Source organism: Anastrepha obliqua, chromosome 5 (genome assembly GCF_027943255.1).
Source record: "Anastrepha obliqua isolate idAnaObli1 chromosome 5, idAnaObli1_1.0, whole genome shotgun sequence".
Taxonomy (NCBI): Eukaryota; Metazoa; Arthropoda; class Insecta; order Diptera; family Tephritidae; genus Anastrepha; species Anastrepha obliqua.
The window spans coordinates 53986401-54008206 of record NC_072896.1 but is presented as its reverse complement, the minus strand read 5'-3'; the positions used below and the strand labels follow the sequence as shown (position 1 = coordinate 54008206).

At 39.3% G+C, this 21806-nt stretch overlaps 1 protein-coding gene across 1 annotated transcript; it reads right to left on the bottom strand.

Annotated features, from left to right (window-relative positions):
* Nucleotides 1-432: 432 nt before the first annotated feature.
* LOC129248754 (brain-specific homeobox protein) lies at nucleotides 433-20894 on the bottom strand. Its single transcript, XM_054888371.1, has 4 exons — nucleotides 20452-20894; nucleotides 6642-7036; nucleotides 6147-6449; nucleotides 433-1137 (listed from the first exon to the last, which is right to left on the bottom strand). The coding sequence occupies exons 1-4, from the start codon at nucleotides 20892-20894 to the stop codon at nucleotides 569-571; spliced, it is 1710 nt and encodes a 569-aa protein (XP_054744346.1). The 3' UTR covers nucleotides 433-568.
* Between the last annotated feature and the right edge of the window lie 912 nt (nucleotides 20895-21806).

Genomic DNA, 21806 nt, shown 5'->3' with positions numbered 1-21806 from the left:
GAGTATAAATCAAGTTCGTTTGAGGTATTGGAAGCCAACATTACTAAAGTTATTCACGAGATACCGACAAGTTCTCCAGCGAGTCATTCAAAATTGGTGTATTGTTGTGGTCAGTATTGGAAAGGGTTTAACTTAAAAAAAATTTCATGCAAGGAAATAGCAAAATAATAAAAATTGCCCAATCAATTTGAATTTTCGTTGTTTTATTTCAAATTAAAATCCGATACCTCTAAATTGATCACCTTTACCTAAAATATTTTGAGATTATGGGTGAAGTACTTACTATAGAGATGGTTAACTGTGCATTCGTCACATGTTTTAACGAAATACGAAACGACTTGCTGCTTAAATTTGTATGTCATACATTTTATTCTAAAATTTATGGGTTTCTTGGAACATCAATTACCATATTTACACAACTCAGAGAATTGTTTTATAATCTCCCTATTTAAAATACATTATACTATTATATATGTACCCTTAGAAGTACATATTGTTGTGCAGAAGCACATATCTTTCGCAAAAACGATTATTTCAGATGATCATCCACATGATAGCTTTTTATGCACTATGTCAAGTGATAGAGTTTCGTATCGCCCACAATATCAACATCACTGCTCTCATCGTCATCCTCCTCATCGTCATCAACATCCGAGTAATCGTCCGTGGAGTAGTCATGTTGCAGAAAGCCCACGGCATTATCCAAATTGCCACCCGAAATGTTGCGCAACATTTGCAAATGCTGTTGATGGGGCGCTACAGCCAGATTTCCATGCATCAATGAAGGATGATGGTCGCCATTGCTCCCGCTGTTACTGCCACGTAATTGTAAATGTGTTTGATGTGCGTGCGGATGGGGGAGGGGAAGTGTATGTTGTTGATGAGTGGCGTGCTGCTGTTGCTGTTGTTGTTCGCGCGCATAAGCCTGCGCAGCGAAACTTTTTTCACTGCCATTTGTATTTTCCCCTCCATTATTACTTCTATTCGTATTGCTATTCTGATTGTTGTTGTTGTTGCCGCTGGTGCTGGTGGTATTATTGGCGTGAGATGATATCGAAGTATTATTGCAGCTTTTTGCACTGTGACTACTGCTGCTGCCACTCGCGCTGCCATCTGAACGTGAAAAGTCAACTGGTTCTGCAAATGGGATTTCATGAAGTTTAATCAAAGTTGTAAGGAAAGTTTATACTTTTGTGCAGTTTGCAAAAATGAAATTACGCAAAATATTTAGTGTTTCCAACAAATACAGTCCCAAAAGCGTGAAGTTAATGGAGAAGGAAACTTTGTCGAGTTTTCCTAACTATGTTGCCACGAGCAAATTGCATCATACTTTTGTTGTTAATATTGCAAATGTGGAGGAGATTCTTTATTAAAAGGAATTGTTTTAAAGTAGCGCTGTGCTTGGCTGTAACTACCTCGTTGCCGTTTAGATTTTTTTCCATCACTGAAAAGTAATCTCTCAAATTGACTTCAGGCATCTAACACGACATAATTTATTTTTGCCATTTTTTTACATCTTGTCAACTTTGAAAAAAAAAAAAATTCTAGTCTGGGCGCGACTAAGAGCCAATTTAGCGTCATCCTGGGTGGGTGGATAGTCATGCGTGTCGAGCTTGGGGGAAGTGTACTTATAGAGAAGTCTAAGGGGTGGGCATGCACGCACGGTTAGCGAAACCAAGGGGTCTTATTGACACTTCGGTTTCATCGTATTCACATTTTCGTATTTTTATTCAAGTATACCAAAATTCAAGTGAATGACCAAAGAAAATTTTCCGCTTAAACGTCAAAAAATACGGGAGATATTTTTTATGAGGAGCTTTTTCATGGTAGAAATACACTCGGAGGTTTGTCATTGCCTACCGAGGGGCGACCGCTATTGGAAAAAACTTTTTTCTTTATTTTGATCTTTCACCGTGATTCGAACCTACGTTCTCTCTGAATTCCGAATAGTAGTCACTTACCAATCCATTTGGCCGCAATCTAGAGTGAATAATATCCACCGTCGAAATGCAAAGCTGACTACACAAGGCGCGATCTTTAACGAAACGAGGAGTTACGATAGATGTGCGAAATCACTTACGTGGTAAAATGAAGCCGCAAGAGAAGAAAAAAATGGAGCCAGCATGTAAAGAGAATGGGAGGCGATCGGTTGGCAGAGATTGTGATTAAAGTTCAATTTAAAACACCACGACTTCCAGATGGAAAACCACCAAAGCGTTGGCAGGAGTTTTGCACGTCTGGATCCCGATGCGAATGATGCAATAATTAAAATTTTATTTAAAGAAACCATAATATATTGTAATTTTTTTCATTGAAAAAACAGGACCAGGGACTACAATAAAGATGAAGATGAAGAAGAAGAAGTGTGCGCCGAATAGTTCATTGAGGTATTTTCCAAATTGAATTTGTGGCATTACAATGACCTCTTCAACGTCTACGATTAAGAGTAGTGTCTTATAATAACTACATACCTTAAACATTCATATAATCAAACAGTTCGGAAGCCTCTTGAGTCTGTTACAAACATCTGGAAAATTATGACAGACCGCCACAAATCCCTGCGAATAGGGAGCCTTGCTTACAGGTACGAAAGTTCTACTTTCATTTTCTACAAACTCATTAGAAATTAAATTTTTCTTAAAAAAGAGAGTACAGAATGAAAATGTCTTATTGCTTGGAATACTACCAGAATAATAGGGCCACTATGCTACAAGAAACGATGGAGTGCAAGTAAAGGTGTGATAGTTGCAGGAGTTTGAAAGACATCCTTTAGACGTTTCAATCTCTCAATATTAATGATAAAGTAAGTGCTGAAACACCTCCAACCACATACAGAGTACGTCTATGACATGTACGTCTATGACATGTGGCCTTATAAGTTGTAATTTTATCTACCGCACGGAACGTAAAGCTCTAAGTCGGATTGCATGTGATGATTAAAATGTACATCAGTATATGCTATCCGCTAGAGCTTTCGAACGTATCGATAGTGGGCATTCTATGATTTACTACGCCGTGGCCGAATAGGTTGGTGCGTGACTCTCAATCGGTAGTGCCCGGCTTCGAAATCCAGGTACACTGTGAACACGAAATACCAATTGATAGAAAAGGTTTTTTCTAATAGTGGTTGCCCCTTGATAAGCAATAGATTTAGATTTATTGGAGGTCTGCACTTCGACCTCACGGCCTTTTGTGTCCTCTACTCATCACAGTACCACATCCAGACCCAGTTCTCTTATTAAACTTAAAATAGAGCTGGGTTAGACTGAGCGTATGTGCCTTTCTTCTGGCTGCAAATGGCTGAGAAGTCTTAATCTTCTCCGTACTAAAGCGCTGCATTCAAGGAGAAGCTGCATTGGAGTCTCGTGGGATTGGTGACAGAAACGACAGGAGACAATGGACCATATCCCGATCATGTGCAGATGACCACGCAGTCTGCAATGGCCTGCGAGAATGCCCATGAATGCCCTCTTTTGGTGGCATCGCCCCAGTATGGATTTCACTTGGTGTAGCCTATAGTTTGGTGCCAACTAACCTCCCTTAGCATTAGCTCTTCACTTCTAAGCTTCTCCTTAACAGTGTGTTATCCCATAGCAAGCGAGGGCTCGGGCCCTATTAATGACGAGGCCGCAGTCTCTTGCCAATGCGTTCGCTATTTCGTTCCTAGTTATAAGCCTATGTCCTAGGACAAAAATTAGCCGGATTCGATTGTGTCTACTTAACGAATTCTATTTCTCGATACACTTACGGACTACTGATGACTTAAGCTTACAGGATGGCAAAGTCTTTAGTGCCGCTCAGAATGCCAATTCGCTCATTCCGAAAGTTTCTATCTAAGTTAAACTCTGCACACAGACAGATGGTATACACCTCCGCTTGGAAGATGCTTGCCAAAGTACCCATCGGCACAGAACGCATGGTTTTGCAAGCAATAGCAAGCCTACGAGTGCATTTTTGCTATGAAAAAGCTCCTCATAAAAATCATCTGTAGGTCCCTTCCCTTGTAGAAAAACTTCAGAATATACACCACGATTTGGATAAAATACCTTATTTCTTATTTGTTTACATTTTTATTCAAAGTGACGGAAAGCCAATAACAGCCGCTGTAGATTTAGGCAAGGACATGTCTATCCGTGTATACCCCCGTCTTCAGTTAAGTCTGAACGAATTTTCTGCTAGGCGGGTTTCATTATAAATAGCCAGCGGTCAACTTTGAAACCTAAAATGGTTCATGCGCTAATTTTTCTTGAAAAAAATTAAATCAGATTTACGTGAGCGAAAATATATAACTTTAGTATATAGTGCAATGAAAATAATGAATTTATTACTTTATTTTGCGTTCAATTTTAATTGTATATCTGAACTTCTATACATGAACTTTGAATACCTCGTGAACTAGTTTGATAGCTCTAATATCCGCTGAAATAACGGATATTTCATATTATCCAATGGCACACTTGGTTACAGGGTCGCTACTAAAGTATTTTACTGCCGGTCTGTATATGAGATGCGGTTTTTTATAGGCATAGGTACACTGGTATTGAACAAATTCTGCATAAAAACCAACAGCCAGTCGCCATCTTCGAATTTCTTTTTCGAACGCAAACCAAAAGGTTTCATTCCAGCTTCAGGTTTTTTTTCAGCTTCGCTGGGTCCTTGACCAAGAGATGCGACATCTAAGGTGATAAGTTTAACACCAAGACTAAGCGTCGGCTCATTCCAAATTTTTCATTAGCTAAGTACAGCATCTAAGTGCGAGATCTGCTGCCTTATTCACCGGGCAGTTGTGCAACTTTAAAGGCATGAATGGTCATGGATGAGCATTAATTTTTAGTCCCGACGATGTTTATTCACGCACGTTCGCGTTGAAATGAAGTACCGTAGCCAGAGTTTTGTAGAGATGCCGTTCTCTTGCGGTAAGGCATGAATATGCGATTTAACATCACTGGATTTCCGAAATCTGCTTAAGAAGAATTCGCTCGTTTGGCCGATGAAAGTAATAGCTCATAAAATCAGTAATTTCGTCAATAATGAAAAAACGGCTTCGGAGTTTACAGTTTACTACCTCAATTGAGGAGGCTCTTGGTTTTTCCTAGAAACCATATATATTAGGCCGGGTCAATTTGTGGGGAGGCAAAAAAATCGCCTATTGATCTATGAAAATCATATTCTAGGGATCAAAATAAGAAACTTTGCCGAAGGAACCATACCTCTAAAACGAATTCTGATGTCCCCCAATTTGGGTCGAACTTTTTAGTTTCTTTTCTCATGTAAAGGCCAAAAATGGTGATATTTTGAAATGATTGTATGGGGAACCCCCCAGGGGAGTTCCAGGGGGTGTGCCACTGGCATGGGTGGATCGGCCGTCCAAAGTTAGTGGGGGCCGGTCATACATTTGGACTCGATTGGAGCACTCTAAATGGGTCAAAGTGGGATTTTTCGTTCTTATTTTGATCCCTAGAATACGATTTTCACAGAGCAATGAACGATTTTTAAATCGACCCGCCCTAATATATATAAATATATACCTCCCTAAGCAAAAGTAAGGAAACATTCTCACCTATAAGTTAGATATCGAAGGGTTGGAACTCATTCTGGCGAATTTTTTTGGGTTATGATAATCTTGCATCAAACGATCGACTTCTTGAAATGAAAAATAAGATTCGGTTCTATTGATGCCAAAGAGTTATTGAAAATTGAATCAAAGCATCAACGTTACAACGTTACGATCTGCAGGTTTAGGTGAAAAGAGTAACTTTAGGGATATCATAGTGGGTCTGTAGTAGGCCAGAGTGTCTCACCTTACTTAACCTAACCTATCAACGTTACGTTATGACCATTTATGGACTATTTCAGCCTATAAAAATCGTTTCTTTATTGCAATAAAAAAACAGCGAAACTTTTGAAATAAAAATTACTATTTTTTTTTTAATATGAAAAACTAAACCTAGCCATGTCATACCTTCATAAAAATACTCCATAAATGTTATGTAGATTGAAAATTGTATAAAGTTGTCATTATTTAAGTTGCTTATTAGTCATTTGTAAATATTTATGAAAAAAAAAAATCAAAAAAGAAAAAAAAGAATTGAAACTGGTTAATTTTACCAGACTTATATTATAATAAAATAAAAAGGAAAGCTCACCATTTGTGTGGTCCCGTCGTCTCATCTGTTTCTTATGCTTCATTCGCCGATTCTGAAACCACGTCTTCACCTGTGTCTCACTTAAACCCAATGCGGTAGCCAGCTCGACACGTTCTGGTGTGGATAGATACCTTTGTGCCTCGAAACGTTTCTCCAGCCCCGACAGTTGTGGATCGCTAAAGACAGTACGCGCTTTACGCCGTCGGCAATGCCGCAATGCATTCACACCCATACCCAAGCCCAAAGCCAATTCGGGCACACAGCCGGCGCCACCAAAAAGGTGCCCACCACCAAAGAGGCTTGCTGAAAAAATACAAATATTTTTATGAAATAATGTCTAATTCAAATTTAGGGTTTAGTTGTCTAATTGAATCGGAAAAGTTTGGTGTTTTTAATTTGTATTTAAGTTTATTTTTATCGAATTCACATACACACATACACTCACACATTATGCATGTGGTGTTAATTACATTATTCCTATGGTTGAAAACTTACCCTGCGACAGAAAATAAGGGTCCACTGATTTGTAGGCACCCGAGGAGGGCGACAAGTAGCCCAGCGTCATTTGTAAGAAGCCATGGTCACTGTATGCCGCACTTGGATACAACACCGACGCTGGATGCGGATGTTGTGGTGCAGGTGGTGGTAGTGGTGGCGGTGGTACTGTCACTTGTTGTGCGGATTGTGTCAAATAGCTGCTGGCTGTTGTGGGTGAAGTGATTTGATGTGTCGAAACCAGTGTTGCTCCGTTGTTGTTATTGCTTGCATGTGCGTGTGTGGCTGCTGCATGCAGGAGCGTTGGCGATGGCAGTGAAGCGGACGAAGATGATGAGATCGAAGAGGGTGCGGTTAAAGCGGAAGAGAAATTAGGACGTTCGGTTGGCTTGAAGCTGTTGAAGAAGAGTGAAAATGGAAATTACTATACATAAAACTCAATTTTATATTTTTACTAATTAAATAGTTTACTAGCGGTCGTTGGTGGCCCAGCCTGCCAAAATGTCAAAAACTATGTAGAAAAAGAGGTACCGAAAATATTCGTAGGTGTTTTTAAAGCGCTATTTTCTTATTATTTCATTCACCTAGCACAGGGATCGGCAACCTGCGGTTCGCAAGCCACATGCGGCTATTCACCACTATGTGGCTCTTGAGTTCTACATGTACAGATGGAACATACCAATAGCAGATAAGAAAGTTTTGTAAGCTTTCGAGAAATAATTTCTCCGTAAGATCTTTGGTCGCCACCACTTTTGGGGGAAGTATTGTGATGGGTGGAACAGCGAGCTGTATGAGCTGTGTAAAGAGCGGCGCTCCAGCAAGGCTAGTCTACGACATGACACCCCAAAGAAGAAGGCCAGGAAGGGGAAGGCCACATCTTCGTTGGAAGGACAACATGCTACATGACCTGTCAGCGCTCGGGATTTCTAACCGGCACCAGCGAGCGCAGAACAGAAATAGCTGGCGCGCTATTTTGGATTCAGTTTCGGATGGATTCAATTGGATTCAATTCGCTTAAGAAATAGTTTTTTATATCCATAGCCAACGACAGACATATCACTCTCTAAGTGTATTAATACTCTTCCTGCCCAAGAATGATGGAAAGAAGTTTGCGCCCATCAGAGAGTGCGTGACGTCACGTTTTTCCGAGTTGTGCAGTATTGTCAACCATTTGCTCTTCGCAATAAATTTAGTGCTTTTTTATACTCAAAATGCGAAAATTTTGAAGTTTCGTGTTTGTTTCTTTTTTTTAATTTAAAGCTACCGAAACTTTAAGTTAAAAAAAAACTGTATTATTATACAAAAGAAGGTTAAAAAGACCACTCTGAGAAGATTTTAGTGCTAATGAAAATTAGTTGGTTCTTATAAAATTTGATATTTTGAAAGTGCAAATTTAATTTTTGGCTCCATTTAAGGTTATGCAAAAATATTAAATGAGATTGAAAAGATTCTTAAGATTGAAAACCTTTCTACACATTTTAAAAGACGTTTGAATTTACTGAATGCGGATTAAAACCATAGAGGTGTAATCTTTTTTTTTTTTTTAAATAAGCCACAAAATACCAGAAAATACTAAAGAAACTATACTGACATTTTTACAAAAAGAGTACCTTATATAGTTACATAACCTCAAATGGTCTCGCTTAACAAAAAAAACTTATAAATTAAATTGTACATAAGCATAACACATTTATTAAAAGAAAAACGCACATTCTAAAGACAATTTGTCACGCATACAAAGTTCTTTAAGTAATTCAATAAAAATTTGGTATTTTATTTTCTTTAAGTGGGCATTTTAGTGTTTATATCCAAAGCTAGGCAACACTGCAGTAGTGAGAGAGAGATTTGACTGCTGAAAGCAGAAGAACACCAACAACAACTGCAATCGCGACAATGCTACCAGATGTTAAAAAAAGTAACGCTAAATAAAACTGAGTAAATTATTGAACTAATTTTTAAAAAATTCATATTTTACAAAATTATAAACATTACATTTTAATAAGAACAGCTAGAATTAGAAATTAGCTAGAAAAATTTCATGAAGAAAGAACTAAAACTCCGAGACTAAATAACAAAAAAAAAATGCTAAATCAAGTTACGAAAATGGCCATACTGCTGCTAAAACCACGTAACTCATTGTCAAATTCGCTGAGCGCGAACGATAGGCGCCATCTTATTATTCTTTCCATCATGTTTCCTGCCAATTGTAATACGTTTTCCATAAAGTATCCGGGCAACAAGATTCAACAGATTGCTGAGCAAATGGCACTTCGGTGAGTCTACTTCTAAGTCAAGGAGGTATTCAATGTATGATAGCTACTACTGGTAACAAGAACTTAACTTCAATCTTTTGTGTCAAGCAAAATATAATCACAATCTGGCCACTCTAACTCAAGATTTTTAATACTGACTAGCTTATCGTCAGTGACCTACATTTTGCACCCTGACTGCACCTTTTTTGGGTGTTCGGTCGAGCTCTTCCTCCTATTAGTAGTGTGCGCCTTGATGTTTTCTACAAATGGATGGATCTTCAGTTTTACGCCACGTCTATTAGAAAAAAAGTTCTAACAATAGCTACAATTTCGTACATCTGCACTTTATAATGGTATTTACGCACAAACACGCTCGGTTACGGCGGCCGCCCATTTTCAGAATTCAGCAAACAAATTCGACAGATTCAATGTTGAAATAATTCCTCCTGTTTGCGGCGATACGCGAACCAACACAATTTCTGGCATTTCAGTGTTACAGCTGTGCGCCTCAACCAAGTTGACGCCATCGAACGTAACAAATAGAAGACGTAATGAGCAATATTTGGACTAAGTATTGAGCTAGGTAAGGCATCCCATTTTAAAGTTGTCCGGTCTGAGTTGTTTTAACCACCTGGCCAACATATTACCGAGCGTTGTTGAATTAATACGACCAGATATTTCTCTGGAAACAGCTTGGATTTTACTTGCAAATAATCGAGGCAACTGGCTCATGGAACAATTATAAAAATATTCTTTATACGGATAAAAAATATTTATAATAAGAGTTGGCATTAAAGCAAAAGGCGATCATTTTGAATAAATTGTAATTTTACAGAAATATTTTAATATTATCAATGATGAAAGGAAACTAAACTGGGTCCAAACTAAACTTTATATGCCCGCTCATATTTTAGTAAAATTTAATTTCGGCTGGTTGTTAATTTTTGGAATCAAACAAATTCATAGGCAACTATAGTAATAGCTTTTACAATAACATCAGATAGGCGGGCGGAAATTTAGTCTCAATATATAAAAAGTGTTCCCAATCAGAATAATAATATGCTGTTGTTGTTGTAGCAGCAAAAACATTTCCGATAATACGTTGTACTAAGTTTGGGTGAAATTTAAGTAATTTTGCATTATTTATAGCAGATATATTTTTCAAAATTACCATTAAATTTGAGGTGAGTGTGGTTATCGACCGATGTCGCCCATTTTCATTACCAAGCTCTCTTGGGTAAATAGTAATATGAGTACCAAGTTTCATCGAAATATATTAGTTTATGCACGAGTATTCGTGCGCACAGGCGAACAGACAGACATGGCTAAATCAGCACCTCCTATCCTTCTTAGTGGCTTACTCACATATGGATGTAAATATTTTGCATGTGGAGACAAGTAAGTAAATATTTAAATTGTTGTATATTTTTATAATTTATTTTTACTACCCATAAATTTCACTTCCATTGTATATTTATTGGTAGTTAAATCAAGCAAAGGCGGCCGCCGTAGCCGAATGGTTTGGTGCGTGATTACCATTCGGAATTCACAGAGAGGTCGTTGGTTCGAATCTCGGTGAAGGCAAGATTAATAAAAAAAAAAACATTTTTCTAATAGCGGTCGCCCCTCGGCAGGTAATGGCAAACCTCCGAGTGTATTTCTGCCATGAAAAAGCTCCTCATAAAAATATCTGCCGTTCGGAGTCGGCTTGAAACTGTAGGTCCCTCCATTTGTGGAACAACATCAAGACGCACACCACAAATAGGAGGAGGAGCTCGGCCAAACACCTAACAGAAGTGTACGCGCCAATTATTTATTTTTATTTAAATCAAGCAAAATCCATTATCACTGAAAATTTAGTGATAGTGAAAAAAAAAAAATCTTCTACTTCTTGGTTGGCGCGATAATCGCTTAAGCGATTTTGGCCGAGTTTAACAAAGCTCACCAGTCCTTTCTTTCTCGCACCAGTCCTCTCTTACTGCTGACCGGCGCCAGTTGGAACCGGCAAGTGAAGCTAAATTTTTCTCCACCTAATCTTTCCAACGCAGAGGATGTTTTCCTCTTTCTCTGCTACCACTAGCTCTGTTACCACCAGCCAACGTGGCTGCTGGATCTTTATTCGCTGCACTATGTCTATGTCGTTGTAAAACTCATACAGTTCATTGTTCCATTCCCCGCGATACTTGCCGTCACCGACGTGCAAAGGTCTAAAAATCTTCAGCAGAATCTTTTTCTCAAACACTCCAAGGGACGCTTCATCAGGTGTTGTCATCGTCCAAGTTTCTGCGCTATACGTTAGGACAGGCGATGCGCGAGTGCGCCGACTGTTTGTTTGATGACAGAAGGTACTTCGTTTCGCCTCGTTCACCACCATTCGCTTTGCTTCTTTATCCAGTTGGGAAAAGGCAGAACTCTCAGCGCAGTTGTTAAGACTGATGCTTTCAATATCATCGGCATACGCCAACAATTGTACGCCCTTAGGAAAAATTATAGCTGAGTGATTAAGTTCTGCGGATCGCACGATCTTTTCCAGTATCAAGTTAAAGAAGAAGTGAAAAAAATTAACAAACACTACCATTTTTGGGGGTGGTAAAAAAAATAGCATTGTTACTAAACCTTTAGTGATAATTAATTTTTTTCAATATCACTAAATTTTCAGTGAAACATTATCTTTAACCTTCAGTAGAAACACCTTTTTTTTGACGTAAACGACACACTGCGGTTAATTTCACCCCTATTCATGAACTTTTCCCCACAAAGACAGTTAAAGTTTTTATTTACACCTTTTTTCGTAAGTATTTAGATAAAATAAATTTAAATTGCCTAATTTAATTTATTCGAAGATATCAGATAATTTAATAACATGGCTGGATTTTATTCACATAAAGAAAATCCTTATCAGAAATAAGCTTTTCATACGAAAAAGAAAATATATATCTATATCGGAAAGTTATCTTGGACTATGGAAATTTGTATGATTAACTTCCTCTTTTTAGATGAAAATCAAAATACTCGTATACTCCCATGGCGGACTTATAGCAACCGAAATAATCTCATACTTGAATGACGATGATACGAGCATCTTATAAAAAAATGCTTTCCTTTTATAAAGAAAAATGTTTTTAAAATACAACCCACCCCTTACTTCGTCCACGCTAGTGGACTCTTTTGCCAGAATTCTCAATTAGTCCACAAGCAAAATATCACTGACGGTAATTGTGAAAAATTAGAATTAAAAACAGCAAAATAAATCTTACGATAATTATGTTTTTCTACTTGTGGTGCGGTAAAAACTTCTAATTACTCGAACTTATGGTTTATTTTGAAAACATTTTGTTATACTGTTTCAGCTCAGCGAGCCTCGGGCAGAATCTTGTGGCACCCCTCCAGATACTTCATACTCTTTTACGCTTCCTTCGTATCATATCAGTACTCTATCCTCCAAGTAGCTTCTTATATAATAATTTTTCTTAAGTATGTTGAAACTTCCAAACCACGGAGAGCTTCGGCAATTTTGTTCCCATTTTGCGAAATTGAACAAGTTTTTAATGTCTAAGGTAATAATCAAAAAGTACTCTTCTGAGCTGCGCCTCCCCCTAAAACTAAACTGTGTCACTGAGAAATTATGGGTATGTATGCATGTACGAGTATATAATTTCTTACGTTTCCAAGCTTCCACTTGCTGGCGGCCCTTGCGAAGGCGCAATCTTGTATTCTACCACTATTGGAATTAAATTAGGTGTTGGTGGAGCAATAGAAGCAATTCTTTAGTCACTTAAGTTTTTTTTCACTATGTTATCAAGAGCAGAAATTATGCTGTGTTTGTGCACAAGTTTGTTTGCATTTCCACGACGAACCTAACTTTTTCGAGCAAAGCATCGAAAGGGAAGAAACGAGACAGGTGGAAGAACAGGAAGAAGGGGCTTTGGATAAGAGGCTGACGACCAACGGTGGCAATATACGTTTGTATTAACCGTTTCAAGCTGTTGTTGAACTTCACCAGGTGTATGGTATTTACACCCGCAATATCCGCTGGTACAGCAAGCAACAGTAAGATCCCAGATGTCTAAATCTTTGCCCGATGAGAGCAGGGCAGCTGAGAAGAAGGGGCTGAGATGATTCCTCCTCATCCTCCAGACAGCTTCTACAGAAAGGACTTGAGTCAATCCTAAGGATCCCGCATGGACCCCTAACAGACAATGTCCAGTAAGAATTCGCACCCAATTCGAGAGCTGCTGCTTTGTTAGCCTCAGAAATTCCCTCGAGCGTCTTTGATCTACACGGGACTGGAAAGATCTCGTGACCTTGCATGTTTCCGCATTAGCCCAGCGCTCGCTGAGTTGGCGCGAGGCCCATGCTTACAGGAGTAGACCTCAAATTCTCCAGAAAGCATGAGCCTAATATTGAAGTATTCGAATGCAGTCGAGAGGGAAGTCAGTCATTCCCCACTAATTTCGAACGCACAAACAACTAGAAACAGAAGTAAGCAACCAATCCACCACTTCCTTAATTGCGCTGCCTCCGCTTGGAAAACATTGCAGCGGGTGGGACTAAGTATAAGGTTGGCCAAAAAGTCTTGCGGTATTTCCGCAAGCTTGTCTTTGCAAGCGCGTAGTTCTAGTTGTATTCGTCGCATCGGTTCACGCTAGAGCTTTTTGGAAAGCTCTTTTCACGTGCTAACACGTGTTTGATTAATTGTTGTTTGCTTTTAGTCGTTCGTGAGTTATAGCGTCGCAAACATGGAGCAAAATAAAGAGAAAATACGGCATATTTTACAGTACTACTACGATAAAGGCAAAAATGCATCTCATGCTGCCAATAAAATTTGTGCAGTTTATGGACCCGATACAGTTTCCATTTCCACCGCACAACGATGGTTTCAACGTTTCCGTTCTGGTGCAGAGGTGATCGAAGATGCGCCACGGTCCGGAAGGCCTGTCGTCGAAAATTGCGATAAAATCACTGAATTGATCGAAAGAGACCGGCATAGTAGCAGCCGTAGCATCGGCCAAGAGCTGGGCATGAGTCATCAAACCGTTATAAACCATTTGAAGAAGCTTGGATTCAAAAAGAAGCTCGATGTATGGGTGCCACACGACTTGGTCACGATGGTCACTTACGACAACGTGAAGCGCAAACGGTCGTGGTCGAAAAGCGGTGAAGCTGCCCAGACGGTGGCCAAGCCTGGATTGACGGCCAAGAAGGTTCTTCTGTGTGTTTGGTGGGATTGGCAAGGAATCATCCACTATGAGCTGCTCCCCTATGACCAAACGCTCAATTCGGACCTGTACTGCCAACGACCGCTTGAATGCAGCACTCATGCAGAAGAGGCCATCTTTGATCAACAGAGGCCGAATTGTCTTCCATCAGGACAACGCCAGGCCACACACATCTTTGGTGACGCGCCAGAAGCTCCGGGAGCTCGGATGGGAGGTTCTTTTGCATCCACCGTATAGTCCTGATCTCGCACCAAGTGATTACCACCTATTTCTGTCCATGGCGAACGAGCTTGGTAGTCGGAAGTTGTCCACAAGAGAGTCCTGTGAAAATTGGCTCTTCGAGTTTTTTGACAATAGGGAAGCGAGCTTCTATAAGAGGGGCATTATGAAGTTGGCATCTCCTTGGGAACTCGTCATCGAACAAAACGGCGCATATTTGACTTAAATCGCATTATTATAGCCAATTTTATGAACAATTGAAAATTCAATAAAAATACCGCAGGACTTTTTTGACAACCTTATATATAAACAACACCCACAACTACTGGTCTTTAAAATAAAAAAAAGAATAATTGTCGCGTACACTTCTCATCCCATTTGTGGTGTGCGTCTTGACGTTGTTCCACAAATGCAGGGACCTACACTTTTAAGCCGACTCCGAATGGCCAATGATTTTTATGAAGAGCAGAAATACATGCGGAGATTTGCCAATGCCTGCCGCGGGGCGACCACTGTTAGAAAAAAACTGTTCCTAATATTTAATGTTCATGCACGGAAATTCGGACCTACGCACTCTGGAATGGGGGTCACGCACCAACCCATTCAGTTACGGCGGCCGCTATTTACTTTCACTGTTACCTTAGTTCTAACTGTCAAATAATAGCAGTATCAGCTTGAATATAATTTTTCTTTCATGACGATGAGCAACTTTTCATCTAATTTTAATAGCCTTCATCGAAGCGAGCATTTTCAGTCACTTCCTTCCCGACATAATTTTGAAAATAAACAAAGCCGTAGGCTAAGATTCCCCCTGTAGAACTTGATTGCCTTGAGCATGACAGTGAATCTTAATTTACGCTCGAAGGTGTGAAGAGTAGCATGATAAGCATGAATGAAACTCTGATCGTCACTTGAAATCTCTTGCCTTAGCCCTCGCACCGCCATATTTTTGTTTTGTTTTGAGAGAGATGTCCCAGTATGGGTCTAAAACCTAAGGCTACTCTTGGGTACTGAAAATTGTTGGCGTTGTTCCCAGGTGATCTTACAGGGGGGTACTACTCATACTCAGCAGATTCTTTTTGAAAAAGAACGCACTGGCATGTAACACTTGCAAGCAGTTTATTAAAAAAAATGTTGCAGATAACCTATGGGGACTCTGCTCTATCGCGTGCACGTGTTTTCCAGTGGTACAAATCGTCCAAAGAGGGCCGTACATCAACCCAAAAAACCACGCCAAAGTCGCTCAAAAATTAAGGTTATGCTGACTGTTTTTTTCGATTACGAAGGTGTGGTGCACTCGGAGTTCCTTCCGCAAGGCCGATCGGTTAACGCTGAATATTATTTAGACGTTTTAAAGCGTTTGCGCGAGAACATTCGTCTTAAAAGGAAGGAATTGTGGGACAACAAGCCATGGTTCTTGCATCACGATAATGCACCAGCTCACACATCACGTCTTGTTCGCGAATATTTGAACAAAAATAATGTTAATATCGTTTGAGACAATTGAAGTCATAAAAGAGAATTCGAAGAACACACTTGAACTTGACTTGTTTACAGTAGCACAGAAAACAAACTATGTGATATATCACGCTGAAATTTGCCATGTAAGCTTATAACAGTCCTACCAAAAAACAAAAAATTTATTTTTGCCATATGTCATCCGCGGACCGTTTTATGGATACCGTCTCGTTCATATTTGAGTAGAAGGTATATGGCGGGATGAGAGAACAAAAACAAATTTTAATCATCGAAAATCACTTTATTGTTTTTCAAAATATTCTCCATGAAGATCTATACACTTTTGCATGCGTTTGAACCAATTGTCGAAGCACTTTTGCCACTCTGAATGAGGTACCTCCAAAACATGTATTCTGAATGCCGCAACCGCTTCTTCAGGTGTCGAAAACGTTGACCTCTCACTTTATTTTTTACGTACGGGAATAAAAAGAAGTCATTTGGTGCCAAGTCAGGACTATACGGCGGATGACCCATTAATTCGATGTTTTGGGTGCTCAAAAATGCCGTTGTTTGAGCCGATGTGTGAGAGCTCGCATTGTTCTGGTGAAGAGTGATCTGTCTTTGGCGATTGGTTTTCCTAATTTCTTGGAAGACAACTGGCAAACAAATGGTTGTGTACCACTCAGAATTTACTGTTCTGCGTTGTTCAAGTGGTACGATTGCGACATGTCCAGTTTTTCCGAAAAAAAACAGGCGACCATTTGCTTATAAGTTCGTGCGTGAACAACTTTTGTTGGATTTGGCTCATCTTGAAACACCCATACAGTCGACTGCTGTTTACTTTCGAGCTCATACGCGTAAATCCATTATTCATCACCTGTCACGATGTCATAGACGTGTTTCGAAGCCCCGCGATCGTATTTTTTGAGCATTTCCTTCGACCAATCGACACGAGCCTTTTTTTGAGCAATTTCTCGAGAAACACTGGTCCTTGATGGAGCTTCATAGCCAAAAAATGAATTAAGTTCATCCATGCAATGTTGCTGAGTTAATCTAGGTCGAAAGTTGTAAAAAATAATCGCACGAAAATGTTCACGATTTAATTCCATTTTTGGACCGAGATGAATCTTTTAAGTTACTGTAAACAACACAAATGGCGCTGGTATTTCAAACGTTCTGAGTACGTAAAAGCCAAAAAATGTCAAACTTTGCGATACAGCTGTCAGTTGCCAGATTGCAACACCAGGGTTGCCAAATCCCGACATATAAAAGGCAGCCCTCGTACATATACGAGCATACAGTGAACCAAAAAAAAAACTGGGGTGCCCATATTCAAAAAATTTAATTTCAATATGCACAATCGTTGTTTTAATGGTAACGGGAACTCCGTTTACGTTATTACTTAAATAACCGCAATAGTATTATTTTTCAAGGTCAAACAAAAAATGGGACACCCTAGCATATTTAAGTTACCTAACTGTATTCCGTTATTTTTCTTTTATAACTGAACTGCAGAAGTTAGTTTTATTTCTGCATTTCGGAAGGAAAATTGTGCGTCCAATCCCGTAAATTTTAGAAACCCCAAGTCGACAGAATTTAATATATTGAAAGAATACAAGAAAAAGTGGTACTGTAAGAGTCCCTAAAATCAACTCAAATGTGACCAAGAGAAGAATTATACATTTCATAAACGAGAACCCGAACATTTCGGCAGTTAATTTTGCCAAATCATTTGTGGGCGTACACCCACAAACTTTCAGAAATTTTCTGCACATTAACGAATGCAAATCGTACACTCGAAAAAATCACCTTCTTTCAAGGATTCATGTGACTAAAAAGGTTGAACTATACTAAAGAATACATTAGCAATCCGAATGAATTTTGGAGCAACGTTATTTTCATCGACGAGCTGAAATTAAACTCATTTCCGCCGTTTTGTCTGGAAAAGGTAAGGTACAGCGATCAATTCGTCTAATGTGGTCGGTACTGTGAAACATGGTGACGACAACGACCCAAAGCATTCTTTGCCGATTGTAAGGGCTGATTGCTTTACATTGTAAAAAAAGTATTGCCCCATCCTCCTCAGAGCCTAGATCTCAGTCTCATTCAGCATTTGTGGGCTCATATTGAAAGATAATTGCACAAACGGCAGATTAGTGGTAGAAAAATATTCCAATAGATGTCATCAAAACTCTATGCAACGACGTCTACAAGCATTTCGATATTTTCATTACTGTCCCACTTTATGTTTGAGTTGTAAAATTAAACTATTATTTTATTTACTGGAAAACTTCCAGATAAATTCATAATATATTACTTTCTCCTTTTATAATAAAATACTGAATTGAATACTTTATATTGGCTTTTGTTGTTTGAAAATTGATTGAACCTTTCTCAAGTTACAGAGGATTGAAGTCAGAACAAACAAGTGTCCCAGTTTGTTTTTGGTTCATAATAATCTAGAGAAAGTATGACTTGTCAGACTTGCATGCCAAGCCATATATTTATACAGGGCCCGGCACTCGAAGTGTAACCAACTTCAGACCACTCGCGCAGCTGATGCACGGGCATCGGCTGTCTGTTAGTTGGCTAATGAGTCCAGAGAGTAAACGCGAAAAAAGAGAATCAGTAATGGATTTCAAACGTAACAGTGCGATTGCATTATATTGGGATGGAAAATCACAACCAGTGATTGTTTGTAAGCTCGAGCACTTTAAAGTTAATAAAAATTTTGTTTAGCGCACCGTTATTCGTTACAATGATACTTTTAGCATCACGAAACGTCATGGAGGTGGTAATCGAAAGATTGCAACGTTACGTCAAATGGTTCAAAAAATGAAGAAGCGACTTAAACAAAATCCCCGATGAAGTGCTAATCAAATGGCATAAGAACTGAAAATATCTGACCGTAGCTTCCGTCGTATACTGAAAAATGATCTCAAAGTCAAGCCTTACAAGACCCAGAGGGCGCATGGTCTCACTCTAAAGCACCAACAAGTCAGACTTGTGAGAGCGAAGGAGTTGTTTCGCGTGGCCGTGGTGTTTTCTGACGAGAAATTTTTTCGAATTGAGCTGGGAGTTTACGAATTGCTAGCGTTTATTGGGATAGGGTTTATTTGACCGACTGTTCATACGAGAATTTGAGTCATGGATTGGTCACCAGTAGGCAGCACTCGCCACAGGTAATGGTTTGAGACGCTCTAACCGCAGATGGGCGATCTCCAATCGTTTTCATCGAGCCTGGCATGAAGGTAAATGTGAAATATTATCGGGAAATATTCTGGAGGTTGCTTTGAAGCCATGGGCAGACAAACATTTTGCTGCCAGACCATGGATGTTTCAACAGGACTCGGCACCGTCTCACAAAGCTCGAGTGAATCAAGAATGGCTAAAAAACAACGTTCCGAACTTCATAATGTCCATAGAATGGCTCTGAAATTTATCAGGCGTGAATCCGATGGATTATTCTCTTAGAGCTGTTTTGGAGAGCAAGGTTCGAACTAAAAAAATCACTAGCTTGCGATTCGTTTCTGTACCGTCTCGAGGCCAAAGGTGGTCATAACAAGCAAAAGTAAAGTGGTTCTTAATTTTGTATTATTTTCACACATTATTTACTTTGAATTGAATAAAAGTAATTTTCCAAACTAAATGTGTATCCTTTTTAATTGGTTACACACTTCGAGTGCCGAGTATATATATAATTGGCGCTTATACCCTTTTTGAGTCTTTGGTCGAGCTTCTCCTCCTATTTGTGGTGTGCGTCTTGATGTTGTTCCACAAATGGAGGGACCTACAGCTTCAAGCCGACTCCGAACGGCAGATATTTTTATGAGGAGCTTTTTCATGGCAGAAATACACTCGGAGGTTTGGCATTGCCTGCCAAGAGCGACCGCTATTAGAAAAATCTTTTTCTTAATTCTGGTGTTTTACCGAGATTCGAACCTACGTTCTCTCTGTGAATTCCGAATGGTAGTCACGCACCAACCCATTCGTCTACGGCAGCCCCCCATGTTCAGCCATGCATTTCGATAAAATTTCATGAAACAATTGTGAAAAACGATTTCATAAACAGCACACAGAAGCAGAGCTGATTAACAAGTTTAAAAAATATTTTACAGAAGCTTTCAATTCTCAGTCCTAAAGAATTTGTTTGGAAACCCCGTAGAAGTTCTTTATAATGGTAAAGCTGTTTTTGCCATTTTTTTTTTATTGTTTCATAGAGTTTGTTGCTCTTGCCAAAATTGTCGAGAAAAATTATAGACTCTGAACTTGAAATAATTTAAGTTGAGGCACTAGCGGCTAAAATAAAATACTTTCTTCTGTTGATGTAAGAAAATTTTGAAAATTGGGAATTATTATTTTATAGGCAGATGGTTGTAGTATCCGATCTTTCGTAAAGTATCGATTAAACAATTTAAAGTTTAGGCTCGTTGTCAAGGTGACCTTTCACACTAAAAAAATATTCTGGAATGCCAATATAATTACAGAAATAATCCAAGTTGCACGGATATCAGTAGTCGTAGCATCGCCCAGGAGCGAAAGATCGACCATAAAAAAATTTTAAGCTGCAATATTTTCCCCAAACTAATATTAAGATTTTAAATATTTTTTTTTTCTTTAAAAAAATTTCGTCATGATATTAAGTGTGATTTCGAAAATTACCGCTGCTGTGCCACAAGCCGCATATACTCCTCATGCTCATCTAATGGGCTTAAGGGCGAATGCTTTGGATGCTGCTGTTGTTGTTGCTGCGACGGCTGCTGCTGTTGCGATGCACATTTCAACTTTTCATTATCACAATTATTTTTGGCAAATTTTCCGATGGCGGCTTTCACTTTGACGCCAACATTATTACTATTATTATTATTACTATTATTATTGCTGTTGGTGCTATTGCCACTAGTATTACTGTTGTTGTTGTTGTTCAAATTTTGGCACAAAATATGTTCAATGGAGAATGGCGTCTTTGCCGTGACAATTGTAGCGATTTGCTGCTTGCTGGCGTCCACACCATTGCTCTGGACCACGGCAAGACTATTACCACTTGCGGTGGCCATTAGTGACTGCGGCGATTTTGCGTTGCGTTCACTAACTTGTATGGACATTTTTAATTGTTGTGTTTCCCGACGATTATTTTTATTTATTTTTTATAGGTCTTATATATGTATGTATTTTAATTGTCCAACAAATTATTGTGAAATAAGTAGTTTTGCGAAATTATTATTTTTAATTCAATTGACACTGAGCGCTTAACGCTGAAGAGCCGCGTTGTGACAAATTCTTTGGCAGGACTACGAAATGCGCGCGTTCTGCTTCCGTCGACAGTTGAGCGCGATTTGTTGGCTCAATCACCGCACAACAACCGTAAATCACTCTAAGTTGCTAAGATGACTGCATTGACTGCCATTGCAGGCACAGGAGCAAGAGCAGGAGCAGCAGCAGCCAACAATCATCCTGGCAATAACAACAGCAACAACGGAACCAAGTAACTACCCTTCCCTTTACCAGCTAGATTTGCAGTCTTTCTTGTTGTTGTAGTTATTTTGCTGCGCTTATGTGCTTTTACGAGTAAATTGCAATGCAAATTGTAGCATCAAAGCGTTTACTCCCCGCTCCCAAAAGCGTTATGAGCCACAACGCCACCCCAGTTGTCAGCAGCATCGGAACGAACATCACCCCATTGGCATCATCCACCATCACCATCAGCTATGACACAAAAACCAAAACAACAACTACATTTAGCTACCCCACTCGCTGTGCGCTATGATTTGAACACACCCACTCGGCGCTGCGCTCAACACAGCATCTACAGCTTTCTACTGCAAGCCTCTATTTGTCCTTTATTGGCGTCCTTGTCGCACATTGCCATGCCGTTGCACCACTCGATTTCCTCATTTAGTCGCATTGCTACACCGCATTTTCCCCATTGAGTTTACAAGTAATTTTCTCAAATTAACAAGAAAATTTAGCCTTAACTGCGCTATTATTATTTTTTGCAATAAACAGTTACACGTAGG